Source organism: Bison bison, unplaced genomic scaffold, assembly GCF_000754665.1.
Source record: "Bison bison bison isolate TAMUID 2011002044 unplaced genomic scaffold, Bison_UMD1.0 scf7180017864289, whole genome shotgun sequence".
Taxonomy (NCBI): Eukaryota; Metazoa; Chordata; class Mammalia; order Artiodactyla; family Bovidae; genus Bison; species Bison bison.
Window position 1 is genome coordinate 7268788 of NW_011494861.1, and position 18245 is coordinate 7287032.

General features: G+C 50.7%; 2 protein-coding genes across 2 annotated transcripts in view; one reads left to right on the forward strand and one right to left on the reverse strand.

Moving 5' to 3' along the window:
- The first annotated feature begins 557 nt into the window (after positions 1–557).
- ICMT (isoprenylcysteine carboxyl methyltransferase) lies at positions 558–9261 on the forward strand. Its single transcript, XM_010850202.1, has 5 exons — positions 558–571; positions 672–857; positions 1725–1894; positions 2653–2870; positions 5947–9261. The coding sequence occupies exons 1-5, from the start codon at positions 558–560 to the stop codon at positions 6127–6129; spliced, it is 771 nt and encodes a 256-aa protein (XP_010848504.1). The 3' UTR covers positions 6130–9261.
- Positions 9262–10272: 1011 nt separating this feature from the next.
- The window catches only part of RNF207 (ring finger protein 207), a 14067-nt gene continuing 6094 nt past the window's right edge, over positions 10273–18245 (reverse strand). Inside the window, exons 13-18 of the mRNA XM_010850203.1 lie at positions 18205–18245; positions 17847–18032; positions 17499–17550; positions 16954–17071; positions 11602–11682; positions 10273–10752 (exon numbers count right to left, since the gene is read on the reverse strand). The exon at positions 18205–18245 is cut by the window's right edge and continues 11 nt beyond it. Of these exons, the coding sequence (XP_010848505.1) occupies positions 10587–10752; positions 11602–11682; positions 16954–17071; positions 17499–17550; positions 17847–18032; positions 18205–18245 (644 nt within the window). The 3' untranslated portion in view covers positions 10273–10586. The remainder of the gene's footprint in view (positions 10753–11601; positions 11683–16953; positions 17072–17498; positions 17551–17846; positions 18033–18204) is intronic.

Consider the following 18245-nt stretch of genomic DNA (forward strand, 5'->3'; position numbering starts at 1 on the left):
GCACTGTATCCCGCCGGGGTCTAGGTCCAGGTCGGCCGACAGCGCGGCCCGCGAGAGGGGCTGCCTCCTCCGGCCGTGTTCTTAAGCAGTTGCGAGTTCAGGCGGCGGGAGGGCGCCCTCCCCGTCAGTCCTGGGGGGCGTGGGGTGAGGGCCCCCTCCGCCCGGCGGAGTGGGTGGAAAATTGCAGTTGGCGCGGTTCAGCAGCTGCGGCAGATGAGCGCGTGGGGTGGGAGTGAGCGGGCCCACGAGTTCTTTTATGTAATTTGAGGTGTGGAGAACTACCTACCTACTGTCAAGTCTGAGGTCAGAGGCCCCCGCAGTAACGTGGAAGGGGCTGGGCGCGGAGTCCTGGCTGTCCCGACTGGATTCGCTGCGTGGACTTGGGAGAATCCGGCCAATACGCTAGGTTTACGCTGTTTTCCCACAGCCCTGAATAATAACAATCCTAATAGTAATGGTAGCTAAAAACTTCTATAGCACTTCCTCTTAAGTACTTTACATGGGTCATTCTCACAGGAGTCCTCAAAGGTAGGTACTGTGGTCATCCCCATGTGTAGATGGAGAAGCCCAGGTGCAGAGAGGTTAAGTAACTTGGCCTAAGGCCACAGAGAGAGGTGAGTTTGGGATTAAGTCCAGGCAGCCCTGCTTCACCCCTTTAACCTCTGAGCAAGTCGACTCAATGGACTTGGTGGTGGCCTACTTAGGCCAGGAAGTAGGACATATGCTCTGAACAGCCAGGTGACTGAGCCTCTTTTGGGTCCGTTTCAGATAGCCATCCGAGCCTGTTTCCTTGGCTTTGTGTTTGGCTGTGGAGTGCTGCTAAGTTTTAGCCAGTCTTCCTGGAATCACTTTGGCTGGTAAGAAGTGCTTTGGGAACCATAGTTGTGAGTCAAGGGTGGGTGGATCAGAGGGTCAGTAGTGATGGTCCCGCGTCCCTGGCTGGCTGAAGGCTAGTGAGGGTTCTGAGGGATTGAGGCCTCTAGCTTCCTAGATTCCTGCATCCTGGACCTCGCAGGTAGAAGCAGGTCTCTCGTGGCATCCTCCCCGTAGGTGTCCTCATCCACCGCACCTTCAGTAATGTGACCAGCCCTTCCCAGAAAGAGGGTCTTGGTCCTCAGTGACAGGAAGGGGCAAGGCTCTGGCTCGTCTTCACAGGCCTTTTCCGTCTCTAATTTCTATTAGGTCACATCTAATGCTTCCCCCACGGCCTGTGTAGGATTTTCCCTACACTATGATTTCAGTCCCTTGAGCCTTCTAGTCCCTGACCTGGATATGAACCAGTGGCTTCCAGGTAAAAAGCTTTATCTCCTATTGTCGATACTCTGAGCCATCTAATCTTCCTTTGCTGGAATTATTTCGGTTTTTTGGATTTTTGTATTCGACATACATCACTACTTTATTTTTATTCTTCCCCCCTTCCATGTTTTACTGTGTGTAATGTCATTTTTTTTTTAAGGCAGAAGGCCCATAAATGCCTTCCTAACCTATGTTTTTCTTTTTTTTCCCCTCCTCCTGTGATATTCAAAGACGTAGTCCCTTTACAACCCCACTTTCTGCAAACCTCGGGAGTAAGGTGGGTGCCTGTGCCTGATATCCACTCTCAGGTGACAAGAGAATATCATCAGATAATTCAGGGACAGTTCAGAACAAATCAGCGCTTGGACCTATGGCTAACTTAATTCTCTTGCCTCAACTTACCTTATGTTCTTTTTGTTTTAAAATAGGTATATGTGCTCCCTGTCATTGTTCCACTATTCTGAATATTTAGTCACAGCAGTCAATAACCCCAAGAGCCTGTCCTTGGATTCCTTTCTCCTGAATCACAGCCTGGAGTACACAGTCGCGGCCCTTTCTTCTTGGATAGAGTTCACACTTGAGAATATCTTCTGGCCAGGTCAGTGTGTCCTGCCCTTCCTCTCCAGGGGAGATGGGCGGCTTCCACGGGGGCCTGAGGACAGTGGCCTGGCTTCACCTCCCAGGTCTAATCTCTCTGAGTGATTTTCCCCAGATCTGTATCCTCACTAAGCTCTTTATAAAGGGCGAGCTTCGCCTGTGAATTCCATCTCTGGATTTTGAATGGGGGACATGTTGACCTTTCACTTTAAGCCCTGTGAGACATAGTTTGCACCATCTAACATGAAGTTTCAGCCTCTGATAGCTGTAACCCAGTTTTATAATCAGGGGGTCTGGATCTGTTCATTTTCTGTGACTTGAGAAATTTCATATGAAAATGTTTACTAGCAAAAACCACTGCATCTGGTAGCTACTCTGACGTTGAACTTTGTGCAACAACTTAAATAACATACATCTAGTTCCTCAGATTCAGTAGAGGGCCAAGGTGGGAAATGCTGAGCCTTCTTTGTTTCACTTAGCTGCTCTTGTCCCCAGAGGAAGGATGGGAGCCCATCAGCTCTTTTCTCAATGCTCTAACTGGACTGTTGGTGCTTCAGAGTAACTGGATGAACAGCACAGCTTTGGGGGCTGTGTTTTGCTTATCATTAAGCTTCAGTGTGATCACCGATGCTGACCCCCCATCCCCAGCATGTTTTCTAGTGCCCCAGTCTTTGGAAATAGGTTAATTTTAAGCCTCAGAGGGAGAGCTCAGTGGTCCAGGGTCTTCACTCCCCCTTTGTCACCATCTCTGTCCTGCAGAACTGAAGCAGATCACCTGGATCAGCGCCATGGGGCTGCTGATGGTAGTATTTGGAGAGTGTCTGAGGAAAGCAGCAATGTTTACAGCTGGTTCCAATTTCAACCACGTGGTGCAGAATGAAAAGTCAGAAACCCATACTCTGGTGACCAGCGGAGTATACGCTTGGTTCCGGCATCCGTCTTACGTCGGGTGGTTTTACTGGAGTATTGGAACCCAGGTATGGTGTCAGAATCAATGCCATTCCCCTTTAAAGTTTTTAAAAATAATATCTTAAATCGACAGATAATTCAAATACCGTAAAACACCATTTCAGGGTGTACGATTCAGTGGATTTTAGTGTATTTACAAATAATTCAAATACTGTGAAATTCACCATTTCAGAGTATACGATTCAGTGGATTTCAGTGTATTTACAAAGTTGTTGGTTCTCCCCCACCTTTTCTTTTTAAAATATTGTGTTTATTTATTTATTTATTGGTGGTGCCGTGTGGCCTGTGGGACCAGGGGTTCCTTGACCAGGGTCGAACCTGGGCCCTAGACAATAAAAGCAGAGTCCTAACCACTGGACCACCAGAGAATTACCTGTTCGTCCTTTTTTTATTTTTAATTTTTATGAATTTATTTGTTTTTGGTTGCTCTGGATATCCTTTGCTGCTCGTGGGCTTTCTCTAGCTGCAGGGAGCAGGGGCTACCCTTCCTTGTGGTGCTTGGGCTTCTCACTGGGGTGGCTGCTCTTGTGGAGCTCTGTCTGCTCTAGAGCACAGTAGTTGCGGCGCACGGGCTTAGTTGCTTGAGGCATGTGGAGTCTTCCCAGACCAGGGATAGAACCCTATCTGCGTCGGCAGGCAGATTGTTAACCACTGGGCCACCAGGGAAGTCCTGGTCCTTTTTATATAGGTACACATGTTCCCTGCTGTGTTTCAAGTGATAATTGAATAAAAGTCAAAAGAACTGATTTAGTCTTTAACATTTTTTGCTGTATACTTAAACCTGGGTGTTCCAAACTTGTAAACTCTCGGCAGTTCTGGGTGCTGTTGCCCCATCTTTCGTACCCCTTTTCTACCTCTTTAACTTAGATTTGGAGCTTCACCCAGTGGAGTGAGGACAGAGATGCAGATGTGGGGAGAGCCCTCTGCCACTCAAGGGGCAGCTTAGCTGATTTTCATTAGAAGCTGCTATTAATGAGCCCTGATGGCGCTAGTGGTAAAGAACCTGCCTTGCCAATGCAGGAGACATAAGAGATGCAGGTTTGATCCCTAGGTGTGGAAGATCCCCTGGAGGAGGGCACGGCAACCCCCTCCAATATTCTTGCCTGGAGAATCCCCATGGACAGAGGAGCCTGGCGGGCTACAGTCCATGGGGTCAAAAAGAGTCAGACACAACTGAAGTGACTTAGCACACAGCACAGCACACACACAGCACATTAGTGAGCCCAGAGTCGTGTGTCATGTTTAACGTGAGTAATGGAGGTTTGCTGGGTCTTAGGCTGCAGACTGAGCCTTATTTCTGGACAGTTGTCTGTTGAATCTGTTCTCTTAGACCTAGAAGGACTTGGCCAGAGTATGTGGGTAGAGCTTAGAAGATTCATCACCTCTTTGGGAACATCCATTCTGGGCCCCAGGCATCCCATTGCAGGCTGGTACCTGGGGACCCTCTGGTGACCCCCAGTGGTATAGAAGGGGCAGGTTCTTCTGTGGCATTCATTTAAAAACGTGCATTTCTGCAACTTCTTGTGTTAAGAATCACATTCTCTGGATACAGACTGATTGCAGAGGAATCATGTAATTTGCCATAAATGCTGACTAGTAAACCTAAGTGCTCTAGGACTCAAGGTTTTGTTTTCCTTTTTAAATTTATTTGGCTGTGTTGAATCTTCCCTGGTGGCTCAGTCAGTAAAGAATCTGCCTGCAGCACAGGAAACCCAGATTCGATCCCTGGGTCGGGAAGATCCCCTGGAGGAGGAAGTGGCAACCCACTGCAGTATTCTTGCCTGGTAATTCCCATGGACAGAGGAACCTGGCGGGCCGCAGTGCATGGGGTCGCAGAGTCGGGCAGGACTGAGCAACTGAGCACGCGCACGCCGGGTCTCAGGTGTGGCATGCTGGCTCTTTGCTGTGTCCTGGGGAATCTCCGTTGCCGTGCACACCGACCGATAGTTGTGGGCTCAGCAGTTGCCTTGTGGCATGTGAGGTCTTAGCTTCCTGTTGGGATCGAACCCACATCCCCTGCATGGGAAAGCGGATTCTTAACTAGTGGACCACCAGGGAAGTCCCTCAAGAGGTTTTCACACCTCTTTAACTGTAGATCTTTTTACACTGTGACCCAGCACACAGGTGTATGTGAATATAGAATAAATCTTTTCTGAAACAGCCCTTACCCTGCCTGTGTACAAAACATGCTGTGTTCTAGCTTGTTAGTGTTTGTGATGCTGTTTCTGATGCAGGGGATTGATTTCGGCTCCATGGTGGGCCGTGGCCTAAGAGTGGGAAGACCCACTGTAGGGTGTGCTGAGAGGCCTCACGCGCCTGCTGGGTGGGTGGGTCCCAACTCTGACGTTCACTCCTTGGCCTCCCTTAAGTAGGGTGGCAGCACCACCTCAGAGGCTTGCTCCGGGGCTTGAGTGGCTTACTGGTCGGTGGTAAAGGGCTTGGCTCATGCTGGGAACACAGGAGACACTCAGTAAACAGTGGTGAGAATAAGAAGTGAGGTCTGGTCACCCACGGGGGGAAACACATCCCGGGCAGGGTTGGGGAGGGGAGGTCAGAAGGCTTCCTGAGCTGAGCTAAGGAGGCACGATTGATGGCTCGGTGCTTTCTGAGCAGGGGGAGTGTTTCGAGGGAGGACAGTGTACAGTGTGCATGGGGAGGCTGAGCTGGGGGCAGAGGACCAGGGAGCTGTGGGGTGGGAGGGAGCAGGTCCCCAGGTGTTGGGTCGGGGCAGGAAGTGGACAAGCTGGGAGCCATGCAGGAAGGCAGTGGTGCTTACAACGGGAATTCACACATGGGGTCGCCCTTGTAATTTTTAGGTACCTGTCAGGTAAGAGGAACAAGAGAAAAGCAGACCAGCCAAAGCTACAACAATGAGTGTTCAGTTCTGTTATGAAAGTGATTTCGGTTCATGGTGCTCTGGCCCTGGGCTCAGGGTCTCCAAGACCCCAGTCACATATCTCTAGAGTCTCTTGGGGCCCTTGACAGGAAGTCCTCTGTGGGTGTTGGAGAGCGGCTGATGCCCTTCAGGTTCACGGTGTGGAATCACACTGGCCCTGGCCCACTAACGCTGTGCTCCCTCCTCAGGTGATGCTGTGTAACCCCATCTGTGGGGTGAGCTATGCTCTGACAGTGTGGCGGTTCTTCCGCGACCGGACAGAGGAGGAAGAAATCTCGCTGATCCACTTTTTCGGAGAGGAGTACCTGGAGTATAAGAAGCGGGTGCCCACGGGCCTGCCTTTCATAAAAGGGGTCAAGGTGGAGCTATGACAGGCCCAGGGTGGCCCAGGCCAGGCCGGGGGCCTCCCGCTCCTCGCAGCCTGGGGACAGAATTGCCTCCTGTCGACCACTCTGCAGAATGGATTTTCTTAATCATTTTCTATGTCACCAATTATTCTTCTGGAATATCACTCAAAATCAAATGGTCAGAAGGCCTTAGGACCAAAGGAACCCCCCCCCAACCCCCCTACTCCCCACCGCCCTGGAGCAGCCTGCTCTTGGGCTGAATCAAGGTAGGATGTAGATTAAAGGTGGACAAGAAGCAAATAACAGCAATACCCAGCAGCGCCCCCAGACGTGCCTGGGGAGTGCCTAGGCCACACTTCAGCCCTCCACGAGGCTGGGGGTGTTGAGTTATAACCAAGACCCCTGGGGAGAGAGGTGAGCTCCCCCCTCACGTGAGTGAGGCGCCTGCCGCAGGAAGGGGCGCACGGGCTTATTAGTGTTAGAGACACATTCAGAATCCTCACTTTAACCGAAAAACACAGACAACACAGCTTGAACCTCCTTATTTCTGTCCCTACATGCGTGAGCTTCTCTACAGTTTAAGATGCTTCCTTCGGTTCCTCACATATCTCATCCTATTTACTTACCTATTTTTTAAAAATAGCAGTATAAACTCAAAGTGGACTTAACACAGTGTATGAGCCTCACCCTTTATTCGGCAGAAAGGCAGCATGGATGCCCCCAGTCCTGGCTGAGGCTTCAGGTTACCAAGGCTCTCCGCGCCAGGGAGACAGTGGGCCCCTGTGGCTTTCCTAGGGTCCTGGCGCCTGCTCTCCTTCCAAAAGGGCCTGGCGTTACCAGTGACAGGCATGTCAAAGATGGGTCATTCGTCCTTTATCCAAGAAATGCTTCCTGGACACCTGCTCTGTGCAAGGCATTGTCAAACATTGAGAAATACTGCTCTCTGTTTATTTGGGGTTTATTCTTATTTTACCATAGCTTATATTTTTGTGTTTTGACTTAAATGTATTAACCATTGATTCCTGTGGTCTGTTCTCAAACTTCCATCATCCCTAATGCCATTTCAGACTGTCTTCCGAAGGGGTTTGAGCATAAGCAACTATAAATTTCCAGCAAGTTGACTCATGAGAAAAATAGAGCTGAGATTTAGTCACTACTTTTGTTTTTCAAGTTTGGGGAGAGTGGTTGGCTTTACGAGTCAGACATACGAGCTCTGAGGCACTTGTTGAATTCTGGATTAGAGAGAGGAACTTGGTCTCGGTGTGACTTCTGTCCATGAAGCCCTGCGGTGGCGCCCTTGGAGCATGGATCGAAGGCAGCGTCAGCGCCTGGCTGGAGCGCTGCTACACCACGCCACCTGGCTTTCAAGGAGTCACTAAACCTTTCCGTGCCTAGACCTCCCCATCTGTAGAATGGGTCCATACCACCTACCTCACAGGGGTGTTGTGAAGACTTGGAAGAACGATGTCAAATGTTTTTAACACTTTGGTAAGAGAGATGACAAAACCAGTACCGCGTGAGTTACACAAAACTGGACATTGGATTTATTGTACCAGATACCGGAAACGTGTGTTCAAAAAAGCATCTTACCAACTCAAAATGCCATTTATTTCTAGATTTCCTGGCCGAATTAGTGTTTTCATGATTATATATACCAAAGAGGTGTACGGGTTTGTCGGCAAGAGGTGTGACACTTGCTGGAGGGAGGACCCGACTGAGTCCAGTCTCGGCCTCCTGAGGTCTTGCCCGCCGACAGCCCAGGTGGCAGCCTCAAGGCGGTAGGTTCCTCTGGCGGGAATGCTGCCTGGTGGGACGTCAGATGCACTTAGTGTGTGTGGGGATTGAATCAGTCCTAAACTTGTTCCCCAGGCCACGCTCTGCAAAGTCAACCCACTTAGTAGGACTGCAGGATGGAGGCGGGTGTGGCTGCAGCTTTGGCAGTGGCCCCCACTCTCCGAGGCAAAGTTCTTGCTGCGCTAGCCAGATAGGAGCCAGCTTTCCTCAACACTGGGGGCCGTGAGGCTGTCTTCAGCACACGGAGAGCCGCTAATAACGCCTGGCTTTATGGACTGTAAGACTGAAGGCGCTGGCCTCTGACTGTGTGTCCCTCCTCCACCTGCCTGCCAGGCCCGGGGCTCAGGAGGCCGGCCCTGGTGTCCCAGGGAGATGCTGTCACACCACCCACCCAGGCTTGACAGGACGTTCTGCCCTGCTTTGTCCCCCAGGGCGGAAATTAGCAATTACTTAGGGATCAGAGATGAACCGCTTTGGGACAGGCTTTGGCAAGCGATCGACGTTTATCTAGCACTGAGATCTTCAGGTTATTTTTAACTCCATAAATTTAGCAGTGCCAGCATGCAGGGAGGAGAATCAGGTTAATGAGGTACAGGCTTTTGGGTATTCCTGAAAGCTTTTCTTTGGGTAAGGGCCACATCGCCAGTTCCCTCCAATTAAGAAACCGTCAGGAGACTTCTTTTTCCATCGCAGGTTTCAAAGTGGAGACTCTGAAATGGAAGAGAGGCGCCGCATAGAACAAAGTTGTTTTGAAGCAGTGTGAAACAAAACACTTTATGAGAGTTTGCAGGCTGGGGCCAAGAATGCTGGTTTATGGAAAAGAAGTTGTGGGGCGAACCTGACAAGGCAGCATACCCCACCTTTTTCATGGTCATGGGCCGTTTTGTACACCTAAAAAGTAAACTCTATTAATCCCTTTAGCTATCTAACTCTGGTTGGTTATCATGATGGGGAAATGTCCCTGAACCCAGGGGTTGCGTTAATAGTAGGGTCTCCTTTTGGCAGCAGCCCCTCCGTGATGGGCATGGTGACTCGCTGGCCCTTCTCTGCACTTTCTTAACTGCCTTAGATAGTTGTACTCTCTCTCCGCTCCGCGTTTTGCTTCTGTAGCGACTTAGCAAGGCCGGGCCACCCCCAGCCTGTCTGGCTCGGGGGCGGTGTTGGTGGGGAGACTTGCTGTCAGTCTGCCCTCCTGGGCTCGCTCCTGTGGGTCTGTCCCATAGCTAAACTAGGAGAGTAACCTTATAGAGTAATTGCTCTTCTTTTTACATGCAGAAATGTTTATTTAAATATTGGATTTTCTTTCACAGATACTGATGATTTCCAATTCTTAAATAAAACTGTACTTAATTTCACTATGAACAACAGTGTGACTGTGTGGGATTCAGAAACTCAAGGTCTTGTTACTTCCAGTTAAGAAACGTCCGGAACCTACAGCATAAAGTCAGACGTGTCTGCCTCCTTGGTTCTGTCCTGAGTTCCCCCCTCTGAGCGGTGTGTTCCTCCTGTCCACACCCCCCCCACTGTAGAGGTCCGCCCCTCCCTCCCCCGCGGTGGGGGTCTGTGGTGCTTTGGGATGGGACCCCCCACCACTGTAGAGGTCCGCCCCTCCCTCCCCCGCGGTGGGGGTCTGTGGTGCTTTGGGGTGGGACCTGGGTGCACGCAGCAGGTATGCAGACCTTGGGTGCTGATGTGACCAGTGTGTTGACCTGCAGGCCCACCTGGCGCATGAAAGCCACCTGAGTCACTAAATCAAGCTGGTATTTAAGATGTGACTCTCGGCATCATTCTGCCTCCAGAACTTTGAATGTTAGGTCATGCAGGTCGTTGTTCAGTTGCTCAGTCGTGTCGGACTCTGTGACCCTGTGGACTGGAGCACGCCAGGCTTATCTGTCCTTCACTATCTCCTGAAGCTTATTCAAACTCATGTTTTTTGAGTCCGTGATGCCATCCAACCATCTCATCCTCTGTCGCCCCCTTCTCCTGCCTCAATCTTTCCCAGCATCAGGGTCTTGCAGGTTAATTTTCATGTTTAAGTGTTCTGTTTAAGTTCCACTTGACAAAAAGCTACTGGGTAAGAATGAAAAACCACGGGAGCAAAGCTGCGGGTGAATTGTGCTTCAGCATCATCAGAGGCGCACGGGAGGGTGACAGCAGGTGGGGACGGCCGGAGGGACGTGGGGACAGAGGCGCTCTTTCTTTGCTTTATGAGCTCAGCCTAGGCCCCACAGTGAGAAAAGCTGGAGCGAAGGTTTTTCCCCTTGGCTGAGTCAGCACTAGGATCACAATGGGGTAGAACTTTCCAGCTAACAGCAGGGCTGTGGTTCAGAAGGAACAGGCTTCCTCTGAGGCAGAGTAGGTGCTGCCCAGTGGGTTAGTCCAAGAGGCTCGTTCATGAAATTCAGAGGGTGCACCCTGGCAGGAGTTCACAGCCCAGTACACAGGGAGGTGCAGGGTGAACTGGGCTGCCTCCTGGAGCCACTGTGATAAGGGTCAGGACGCTGAACCATGAGAAGTCTAGCCTAAACCAGAGAACCTGAAATAGGGATCTGCTGGAGTGTCTGGGTTTTATTGATGATAAATGATTACAAATTAAAAAAAAAAAAAAAAAAGGAACTGTCTTTTCTTCACTCTCCTGGCCTTGATTGGCTTGTTGCAAAGTGCTTGACCCTGGAACTGGTCCCAGGCTAAGCTGGGTGCTCCCTCCAGGTGGGGACATCACCCCCGTTTTTTGATTTGGGTCTGTGTGCATCTTTGTTTTTCAGTGGAGGCTCCTCTGCAAGGCCCCCCAGAGCTCGGCTGTTTCTCAGCTCTAAGTTCTCCTTCTTCTCTGCAACACTTACTGGATCGCTCCTAAAGAAACACTAGGCATGACTCCCCTCTCCGCTCCTGTCCCCATCTCCTTTGTGTCCCAGCGCTAAAATCCACCCAGGCAGAGGCTTTTAGAACAGCAAGCCTTCCCAAAGGGCACCAGGGGGTGACCACAGCAGAACCAGAACCACGTCGTCTCCTAAAGGACTCATCTCGCTTCTAAGACTTCTAGCTGCAAAAACGTCCACAGTTCAGACCGTTTCAGAGGCTTGTGACCCTGCTCTTTGAGTCCACCCTCCCTTGAAGCAACCACTCCAGGCACTCCAAGCCTGGAGTGGTTGGGGCTGCTTTCTGTTCTGTCACCAACCCCACGGTGGCTTTGGACACAGCTAACCTCTCCCCACCCACAGGCCCTCTTAGCTCCGATTTTCTACAACTCCAGTGAAACACGAGAAGGTCTGTTTGTGACAGTGACGCTCTGTTACTGTACATTCTTTTCTCCCTCTGGCAAGTATGTTGGCAAACTCTGTGGCTTCAATGAAGGAAGAAATAACCCTCAATCACTTTTCCTTGAGTCACGTGGCGTAAGAGCCAGGGTGCTCAGAGGTGTGTGGGGAAAGAAGGTGGCAGCCATGGCCATCTGTGGTTACAAAACTCTGGTCATGTCCATCCAAGTCATATCTGTCATCTACGAGATCACTGGTTTGAAGGCACCACCCAGATTAAGAACCTCTCCGACCCCAGAATTTACACACGGAGGCCCAGCCAAGGGTGTAGAGCTGGTCAGTGGCAAGCAGGGACCAAAAGAAAACTCAAAGTCTGTCCTTATCATCTGTTTTTGTCTCTGAGATTAAATCATTTGCCTGCTCATGTTGAGAAGACCCGCTTTACCTGGCCGGAGCCTCGGCATTCACACCATCATCATGCGTGTTTTGTGGATGGTCTGATGGTTCATCCACAGGGACCTGAAACCTGCGAGACAGAAAGCAGTTCCCGGGGTCTGGATGCAGCAGAGCCAGCCTAGTGCGGAGCTGGCCCGGTGCGTGTGCTCAGGTTCATGGCACAAACCCTAACCTGAGCACACCCTCAGGACCCTCCTCAGGCTTTGGGCCTCAGATATTTACTGGGGGCCAAGGCCATAACAGTGGACGAAAAAGGCTGGGCCCTGCGTTCCTGGGAGCCCTGTTCTGGTCAGGGAGACATGCCAAGGTGGGGCACCGCAGGTCCGAATGGGGGGAGTGACTGTGAGCAAGACCTGCTTTCAATAGGAGGGTTCGGGAAGGCCTCCCTGCCGATGCTCAAGCTGAGGCCTGGGTGACATGGTCCCTGGAACAAGCTGAAGCAACAACATTCCAGGCAGAGGTGGGGAAGTGGGAGCCAGTCCAGCTTCTTTGCAGAACCAAAAGGCCATCGTGACAGGTGTGGGGAGGGGCTGACAAGGACAGAGGTGGGCAGGGAGGGTCCCAAAAGGACTCTCAGGCCCCAGGCCACACTGACCGTGACCTGCTGGAGGGGCTGGGGTGGGGAGGCAGTTGACAGTGGCTTGGATTGGGGGCCCCAATGGAGACAGAGCAGGTGGACCATGACAGCTGAGTCAACAGGATGTGGGGAGGGGTTAGCAATGGAGGTGAGTGAAGGAGGGGAATCCTGTCTTCTGAGCTTTTAACTCAAGCACCTGCATGACTGTGATGCCTGCACTGAGATGAGACGGGAGTAGCTTGTTCAGGAGAAGGAAACCGAGCTTTGGGCGCTTGTGGAGTTTGGGGTGCCCTGAGACATCGAAGCGCAGAACCCCAGGAAGGGGTACTTGAAGATAAGTCTGGAACTTGGGTGGGTCTGTGCTGGGGCAGTGGGTTGGGGGTCATCTGAAACACCATGGGGTTTGGAGTTTAAAAAAAAAATTGGGGAGCCACACCATGCAGCATGTGGGATCTTAGTTCCCTGAGCAGGGATAGAACCCATGCCCCTTGCAGTGGAAGCACAGAGTCCTAACCAGTGGACAGTGAGGGAAGTTCTACATGGGGGTTTAAAGCTGGGGGGAGGGGTGCGGCGAGCTGGGTGAAGGTCCTTAAGAGAGGGTGCAGGATGAGAAGAGTGCCTGAGACTGAGCTCTGGGGAAAACTGACATTTGGGAATTGAGCCGAGGAGGCAGAGCCGAGCCGAAGGTACTAAGAAGGACTAGCTGGAAGGGTCGGAGGGAAGCTGGGAAGGTGGAGTGTCTCAGAAGCAGGAGAAGAGCCAGATGAAGGTGACAGTCCAGGCTCATGATCGTTGCTCCAAGGTCAAAGAATGTAGCTGGAAGGTTGCTGATGATGGAATAAGAGCATATCCAGGAGGTGGGGTTGAAGGGGGTTCCCAGCACTGGGAGGGGAGGAGGCAGAGGAAAACTCTAGATACCTGTAAAGTGGTCCATGAAAAGGGGGAGGGGCAGCCTCCCTGCTCACCCCAAACCCCCAGGAGCTGGGCTTCAGCCTGAGCTCCTTTCTATTCAGTGACACCAACCACAGATGCCGCTTCCCTACAGAGGTGTGACTGCCAGGGTATTGCCCCTTGCAGGTGGGCAGGAGCATACTACTGGCAGCCAACTGCTCACCAAAGCAGGGCACATGGAAGGGAAAGGATGCCCACAGAAAAAGCATGGCTTAGAATGGGCACACGGTGTGAACAAGTGGGGTCTGTGACACCACGATGTCACCTCCACTCAGAGGCCCCCAGGATTACGCCCATCCTGACTGTAACACCAGAGGTTAGTTCTGCTTGGTTTTGAGGTTCTATAAATGGAATCACACAGTATCTGGAGTAAACTACACTGAATGTTAGCCTAGGAGGACACTGTCATTAGTCCTGGGTGGACAGGGATTTGATCAAGACTCTGCAAAAGGAGGACTTTCCTGGCAGTCCAGTGGCTAAGACTCCTCACTCCCAATGCAGGAAGTCTGAGTTGGATTCCTGGTCCGGGAACTAGATCCCACATGCTGCAATTAAGAGTTAGCATGCTGCAATGAAGGTCCCACATGCCACAACTAAGACCCAGGGCAGCTAAATAAGTTAATATTTTTAAAAAACTGCAAAAAGTATGATGAGTGCAACCACTCAGTGTGACTTGTTAAAGTAGTCACTTAAAAGGTGGCTTGGGGCTTCCCTGGTGGTTCAGTGATTAAGAATCCGCCTTGCAACGCAGGGGACACTAGTTCGATCCCTGATCTGGGAAGATCCCACATGCCACAGGGCAACTAAGCCCATGGGCCACAACTAATGAAGAACCATGACGAACCATGCTCTTAGAGCCTGTGCTCCACAACAAGAGAAGCCAACCCAATGAGAAGCCCAAAGTACAGCAACTAGAAAGTAGCCCCTGCTCACCGCAACTAGAGAAAGCCCTTGCACAGCAATGAAAAGCCGGCACAGCCAAAAATGAATATGTAAATAAATATTTTAAAAAATAATAAAATTAAAAAAAATAAAAAGTGGCTTGGCAGTTCTGGATTAATACAGCAATTGTGCACACACACTCTTGATTGTCCTCCTTCCCCAAACTCACTAAAACTAGTAAAGGGACCAAAACAATGAGGGTGGAAGTCCTCTCCAGGCTGACAGCAGGAAAGAATAACAGCAAAATTTGGAAGCTGGAGAGCAGTAGACAAGTGTCCACTAATTCAGCAGACCTGAGAAGCTGAGGTCCCACCAGTTCCCACCACAGAATCCCCGGGGGCCCCAGGAACAGGCAGCCCTGTTGCCTCCGCAACTCAGGGGGTGGGACTGAAATAGGACAGTGAAGGTTAAGATCCCTACCTCTGAACAGCTGCATCCCCCCAACCCTGAATTCTGAAAGGTTAGTCTCCAGGAGGGTAAGACACACAGGTGAGAACTACTGAAAACCAGAAAATTAGGTGTGCAGACAGATGATCCACATGGTGACCTTCCAGGAAGGAAACTGGGCAAAGATCTAAAACTGACATTGGGGCATTAAAAAAAATTAATCATGGGGCTTCCTTGGTGGCTCAGTGGTAAAGAATCCTCCTGCCAATTCAGGAGACACGGGTTTGATTCCTGGTCTGGGAAGATTCCACATGCTGCACAGCAATTAAGCCTGTGCTCCACAACTACTGAGCTTGTGTTCTAGAGGCCAGGAGCTGAAACTACTGAGCCCATGCTCCACAACAATGGACGCTTCCTCAGTGAGAAGCCTGCTCACAGCAACTAGAGGGCAGCCCTTGCTCTCTGCCACCAGAGAAAAGCCTGAGCAGCCATGAAGACCCAGAACGCTAAAAGTAGAAAGAAAAAAAAAAAGGCAAAACAAAAAACCCCACCTATCCAGATGCCTCACATGACCCACGTGCTCAGAGCTCGAGCCTGCTCTCCCCCACCTCACTCCTAACATGAAGAGGCAATCAAAGATTCCCTGACATCTGAGAAAAGCCTTTAACATGGAATGTAGAAACCGAAACAAAAAGTAACTTGGAGGGAACAGCCTTCGAGGGGCGGGAGGGGGGGCCGGTGGCGGTGGGGAAGGAAACTTAAAAAAAAAAAGCACAAAAATCTATCAGCTCCCAAAGGGGTTAGATATCGTGTCCATGAAACAACAGAATGCTATGTAACTAGAGCAGTCAGGGTACCAAAAACACCTCTTTGGAAATGAAAGCCAATTTATAACATTTAAAAGAGCTCTTGGGGACTACCCTGGGGGACCAGTGGTCTCTGTGCTCTCAGTGCGGGGAGCATGGGTTCAATCCCTGGTCTGGGAACTAGGTCCCACATGCCACAACTAAGAGTTCAAGCACCACCACTAAAGATCACACATGCAGTGATGAAGATCTAAGATCCCATGTGCTGCAACTAAGACCCGGTGCAGCCAAATAAATAAATATATATATATTTTTAATAAAAGAGCTCTTGGAAATTTTATTCAAAAATGAACTAAATAGGCAAGATTGGAAGATAAATGAAGAAATCTCCCAGAAAGTATGGCAGATTAATGAAGAGATGGATAAAAAGGACTGAAAAGAGAAGGTAAATCAGAGGACCAGCCACAGAAGGCCAGTATTCAATAAGAATTTCAGAAAGTGGAGAAAAAAAGTGGAGAAAATCAATTAACCAGTTCAAAAAGGAATATACCCAGACAAGAACACATATTTCCAGATTGAAAGGATCCACTGGTACCCAATGGATAGAACATTTGCTATTGTTTAGTTGCTAAGTCACGTCCTATTCTTTACAACCCCGTGGACTATAGCTAGACCTGCAAGAATGTGAAATTTTATAACACTGGCAGCAGAGAAGATTCCACAAGCTTCTAAAGAGAATATGTAGGTCACATTACAAGGGTTAAGAATCGAAATGCTTTCAAACTTCTCAAAGACAACCTTGGAAGCTAGAAGACAATAGAGCAATGCCTTTAAAGGAGATAATTTCCAATCTAGAATTTCCATCTAGAATTCAATACCCAGCAAAACTATCAGTCAGTCAAGCACAAAGGCAGAATAAAGATACTACAGGAACTTCCCTGAAGGTCCAGTGGTTAAGACTCCAGGGTTCCAATGCAGGGGACAAGGGTTCAGTCCCTGGTTGGGAATAAGATCCCACATGTTTCGCAGTATGATCAAGATAGAAAGAAAGAAAAATACAGCAGACTTGTGCTGTTCAAAACATGTCTGTCCCATCCTCTCAAGATGCTGTTTGGAGGATAGGCTCCACCAAATCATGAACAAGGACACGTGGCATATTGGAATCAGGAGATCTCACTTTGGAGCAAGGCAAATGGAGTCCCCTGGAGGGTGGTAGAAGGAGAATCTAGGCTGACCACTGTGTACCAGTGCTACAGGGCAACCACCCTGGGGCTTGTGACTTGAGAGGCAGGCACATTGTGGACTTGCCACCAAGAAACCCTCTGCCCCTGTAACACTTCCGGTGCCCAAGGATGGTGCTTAGAGTCTGGTCCAGGTCCCCATCTAGACTTGGCTTAACCATGGGCTGGGGAAGTTCTCTCTCCTCTGTGTCCTGCTGCCTAGATTAGCTGAAGATCCTCATTTCACCCCCAAAGTGTAAAGAGGTGGGTGATTGTGTGTCTAGAAGCAGAAACTCAGAGCAGCCCACTCATTCTGTGTTTTAGCAGAGGTCCAGCACCTGACCTGCCCAGATCATGACCTGGCCCACTTCCCTGATAGGGGCTCTTCCAAAGGTGTGGCACTTTCTCTATCCACATCCTGAAGTATCTTGGTTCCCCCAGAATACCTCCAGTCTCACCTGGGCTCCAGTCGCTCCTTCACCTTGGCAATGGAGCGGATGTAGGGCGTGATTTGCTTGGTGATGGTGGTCAGGTAGGCATTCTCCTGCTTCAGCTGGAGAAGGTCATGGAGCTGGGCTGTGGGGGCCCAGGCCAGAGCATTAGGTCTTGTTGGCTTCAGATCCTCACTCTCCAGCCTCAATCCATGTAAATATCCCAACTATTTGAGTGATTACCTCTAATTAAAGCATGAGGTAAGATTCCTAAAGTCATCCTACTTACTGAATTCTGACCTCAGATATATTTTGGGGGGGTCAGTTAGAAGCTGTGAGTCAAGAACTAAGTGGGGGACTTCCTGGTGGTCCAGTGGCTAAGACTCCACACTCCCAATGCAGAGGATCTGGGTTTGATCCCTGGTCAGGGAACTAGATCCTCCATACCACAACTAAGACCTGGCACAGCCAAATAAATAAGAGCTTGGGAGTTCAATCTGGTTATTGGGTAACTGGCTTCCTGCCCCTGAAAGCATGTGGAGGGGGAGCACTCAGCAGCAGCTGCCCAGGACCTTCATATATCTCCTGTTCGTTAGCCACCCGCTGGTAGGAGTCCTCCCAAATCTGAAAGAGAAAGTAAGTTGGATATTGCACATGGCCGAGTTGGAAGTTCCATTGGTGGCATTTCTGTCCTCTAGCTGCTCAGAACCACAGGGTGCTCCCAGGCAGTTCCCATGGTTCCAGGGTGCTCCCAGGAAGTTCCTGGGTTCCAGGCAGCAGAGACCAGGTTCCAGAGCCTGTGAGGGCCTCCTGGGGCCCCAGGCCAAGGTCCCCCCCCACCCACTTCCTGTCTTGGGGTAGCCCACCGACATGCTGACAGGTGGGGCTACAGGGCAGAGAGGTGCCTTGGGAGCGGCTACCTCCTGAAAGACTGCTCTCAGGCCCTCCACGGAAGCATACTCCGAGGCAATCTGGGCGTCCACCTGCAGGGCCTTGTGTAAGATGTCGCCCATGATCTCGGCTTTGATGAGCGAATGGTGCTTGGTGAGGTCCCGGTGCAGCTCCTGTACCTGGTCCTTCAGGTTCTGCATCTCTGCTTGCAGGCGCTGGGGGAGCAGAGAGACCGGTGTGTGCCTGTGTGCCCTGCAGGCTGGGTGCACTGTGGGGGCCTCGGTGGAGGGGTGCCTGGCAGCCCTGGTGGCCGGATGAGGTTTGGCCACTGCACTTTGGCTCGAAGGGGTGGGGCCTTTCCTCGCTGGCCCATCCCAGCCCGCTCACCCGGTAGGAGTCCTCGTAGTGGCGGCAGTGCTCCGTGAAGG